This window comes from Eimeria mitis, genomic scaffold (assembly GCF_000499745.2).
Source record: "Eimeria mitis Houghton genomic scaffold, Emh_scaff608, whole genome shotgun sequence".
Lineage (NCBI taxonomy): Eukaryota > Apicomplexa > Conoidasida > Eucoccidiorida > Eimeriidae > Eimeria > Eimeria mitis.
This window is the reverse complement of record NW_013574297.1, coordinates 14,660-17,353: the sequence shown is the minus strand read 5'-3', so window position 1 is coordinate 17,353 and position 2,694 is coordinate 14,660. Positions and strand designations below refer to the sequence as shown.

At 57.8% G+C, this 2,694-nt stretch overlaps 1 protein-coding gene across 1 annotated transcript in view; it reads left to right on the top strand.

The window, feature by feature from the left end:
- Positions 1-275: 275 nt before the first annotated feature.
- Positions 276-2,694, top strand: part of EMH_0017610 (uncharacterized protein) — a gene marked incomplete at both ends in the record, with an annotated part of 13,586 nt that continues 11,167 nt past the window's right edge. Inside the window, 3 exon segments of the mRNA XM_013500947.1 lie at positions 276-393; positions 564-1,603; positions 1,779-2,495. Coding sequence (XP_013356401.1) covers positions 276-393; positions 564-1,603; positions 1,779-2,495 — 1,875 coding nt within the window.

The window sequence follows — 2,694 nt, the reverse complement described above, 5'->3', positions numbered from 1 at the left end:
TGCTGCTGCTGCTGCTACTGCTGCTGCTGCTGCTGCTGCTGCTGCTACTGCTACTGCTGCTGCTGCTGCTACTGCTGCTCCTGCTACTGCTGCTGCTGCTGCTACTGCTACTGCTGCTGCTGCTGCTGCTGGCTGCGGGGAGTCCGTCTTAAGCTCCATGTCTCTGCTTGTCTTGTGCTGCTGCTTCTGCTGCTGCTGCTGCTGCTGCTGCTGCTGCATTTTTGCTGCAGCTATCGCCAGCGAAGGCCCGCTGTTTCCTCTCGAGCCTGAGGGCCATGCAGATCCCGACCACAGCAGCAGCAGCAGCAGCAACAGCAACAGCAACAGCAACAGCAGCAACAGCAACAGCAACAGCAACAGCAGCAGCAGCAGCAGCAGCTCTCTTCTGCGAAGGTACCTGGTTGAGACGCTGCTGCAGCCTTTGCGCCAGAGCAGCAGTCTCCGTTTGTCTGCTGCGGATACATGCAGCAACGATGCTGCTGCTGCTGCTGCTGCTGCATCTCCTGCTTCCTCTGCTTTCTCTCCTTCTTCTCTTCTCCGTTTTGCTGCTGTGGGGTGTACAGCCACTGAGCCCCCGCTGCGGGTAGCCAGCGACCTGCTGGGGCTGCAGCAATCCGACATGCAGCAGGAGCAGCAGGAGCAGCAGGAGCAGCAGGAGGAGCAGCAGCAGGAGGGTGAGACAGGTGAACAGCAGCAGCAGCAGCTGCTGCAGCAGCAGGAGATGGAGGAGGAGCAGCTGCAGCCACAGCAGCAGGAAGAGCAGCAGGAACAGCACATGCTGCAGCAGCAGGTTTACCAGCAGCAAGAGCAGCAGCAGCAGCAGGAGCAGCAGGAGGAGCAACCTCAGGAGCAGGAGCAGCAGCAGCAGCAGCAGCAGGAGCAACCTCAGGAGCAGCAGCAGCAGCAGCAGCAGCCGCAGGAGCAACCTCAGGAGCAGCAGCAGCAGCAGCAGCAGCAGCAGGCTGCTGCTGCTGACGACGTAGAAGATGAGAAAGAGGAGCCTGAGGAAGCAGCAGAAAGCCCTGAGCTGTCTCGCCAGAGCAGCAGCTCCTCTACAGGCCTCGCGGCCTCACAGGAGCAGCAGCAGCTGCAGCTGCAGCAGCTGCAGCAGCTGCAGCAGCTGCAGCGGCTGCAGCAGCAGCAGCAGCAGCAGAAGCTGGCGGAGCAGCAGGACTGTTCGGAAGAAGTGGAGGAGGGTGGGTCTGGCAGCAGCACTCCAGGAGAGAGGAACGCGCCAACAGTTGCAGCAGCAGCAGCAGCAGCACATGCAGCAGCAAGTGCAGCAGCAGCAGCAGCAGCAGCAGCAGCAGCACTGCCTGATGTAGGCTGGGGCGGCTCCTCTCGCCGGCGCACCAGCAGCATCTTTGTGTCTCCTCTTCAGGACGAAGCAAACGCAAGAGAAGTCCCTTTCTATGCTCATGCAACCAAGCAGCAGCAGCAGCAGCAGCAGCAGCAGCAGCAGCAGCAGCAGCAGCAGCAGCAGCAGCCGCAGCAGGAGAAGGGTGAAAAGAGTGTATTGGGTGGCAATGAGAACATAGAGGAGTTGCTGCTGCAGCTGCTGCAGCAGACGTTCAACTGCAGCAGGAGCAGCAGCATAAGTATAGTAAAAGAAAGAGGAGAGATGATGCATGCGCTGCTGCAGTTTGAGGGTTTTGCTGCTGTTGCTGCTAATATAAATAAATGGATTTATAAATTTAACTGCTGCAGTGATGCAGCAGCAAAGCTGCTGCAGAAGGAACCAAAAAAAACTAACATCGTTGTACAAATCTTCTATTCAGGTAGTTGCTGCTGCTGCTGCTGCTGCTGCTGCTGCTGCTGTTGCTGCTGCTGCTGCTGCTGCTGTTGTTGATGATGATAATGATGCAGCAGCGGCAGCTGTTGCTGCTCGAACTGCTGCTAATGCTGCTGCTGCTGCTGCTCTTGTTGGTCTTTCTTCTTCTGCTGCTGCTGCTGCTACTGTTGCTGCTGCTGTTGGCGTATCTCCTGCTGCTGCTGCTGCTGCTGTTGCTGCTGTTGCTGCTGCAGGGGCTGCTTTGTTTTATTCTAAGGGTCTTATAGAGCCAGCTGCTTCGCTGCTTGAGTCGCTGGGGTTGCTGCTGCAGCAGCTGCTGCCAGGGTCGTGTTTGCTGCTGCAGCAGCGGCTGCTGGATCACCTGCGGCGTTCTCGTGCTGCTGTCTGCCTCGCGGAGATAGCAGCAGCAGCAGCAGAAGAAGAAGCATACGTACACACTGCAGCAGCAGCAAAACTTCTTGCTGCTGCTGCTAATGTGCTGCTGCACTGGAGCAGCAGCAGCAGCAGCAGCGAGCTGCTGTGGGCGGGGGGACTCCTAAAGAAACTCCTGCAGCACGAAGAATCCTACTTTCTTCTAGCGAGACTCGTGCTGCAGCAGCAGCAGCAGCAGCAGCAGCAGCAGCAGCAGCAGGGAGGAGAGATGAGGAGAAAAGGGTTATCTATAGAAGTCCTTGAGGCGATGGCTGTGGAAGCCTGCAGCACTGTAAGTGTCTCCTTTTGTCTCCTTTTTGCTGCGCTGCTGCCTCTGAGTCTCCTTCTTGCTGCTGCTGCAGCAGCAGCAGCAGCAGAAGCAGCAGCAGCAGCACTTGTTGATTTGTCATTGTTCTTTTCCTTGCGCCTGCTGCAACATCTCACCTTCAACCCCCCTCTCTTCGTATGCATGCGTCTGCTGCTGCTGCTGC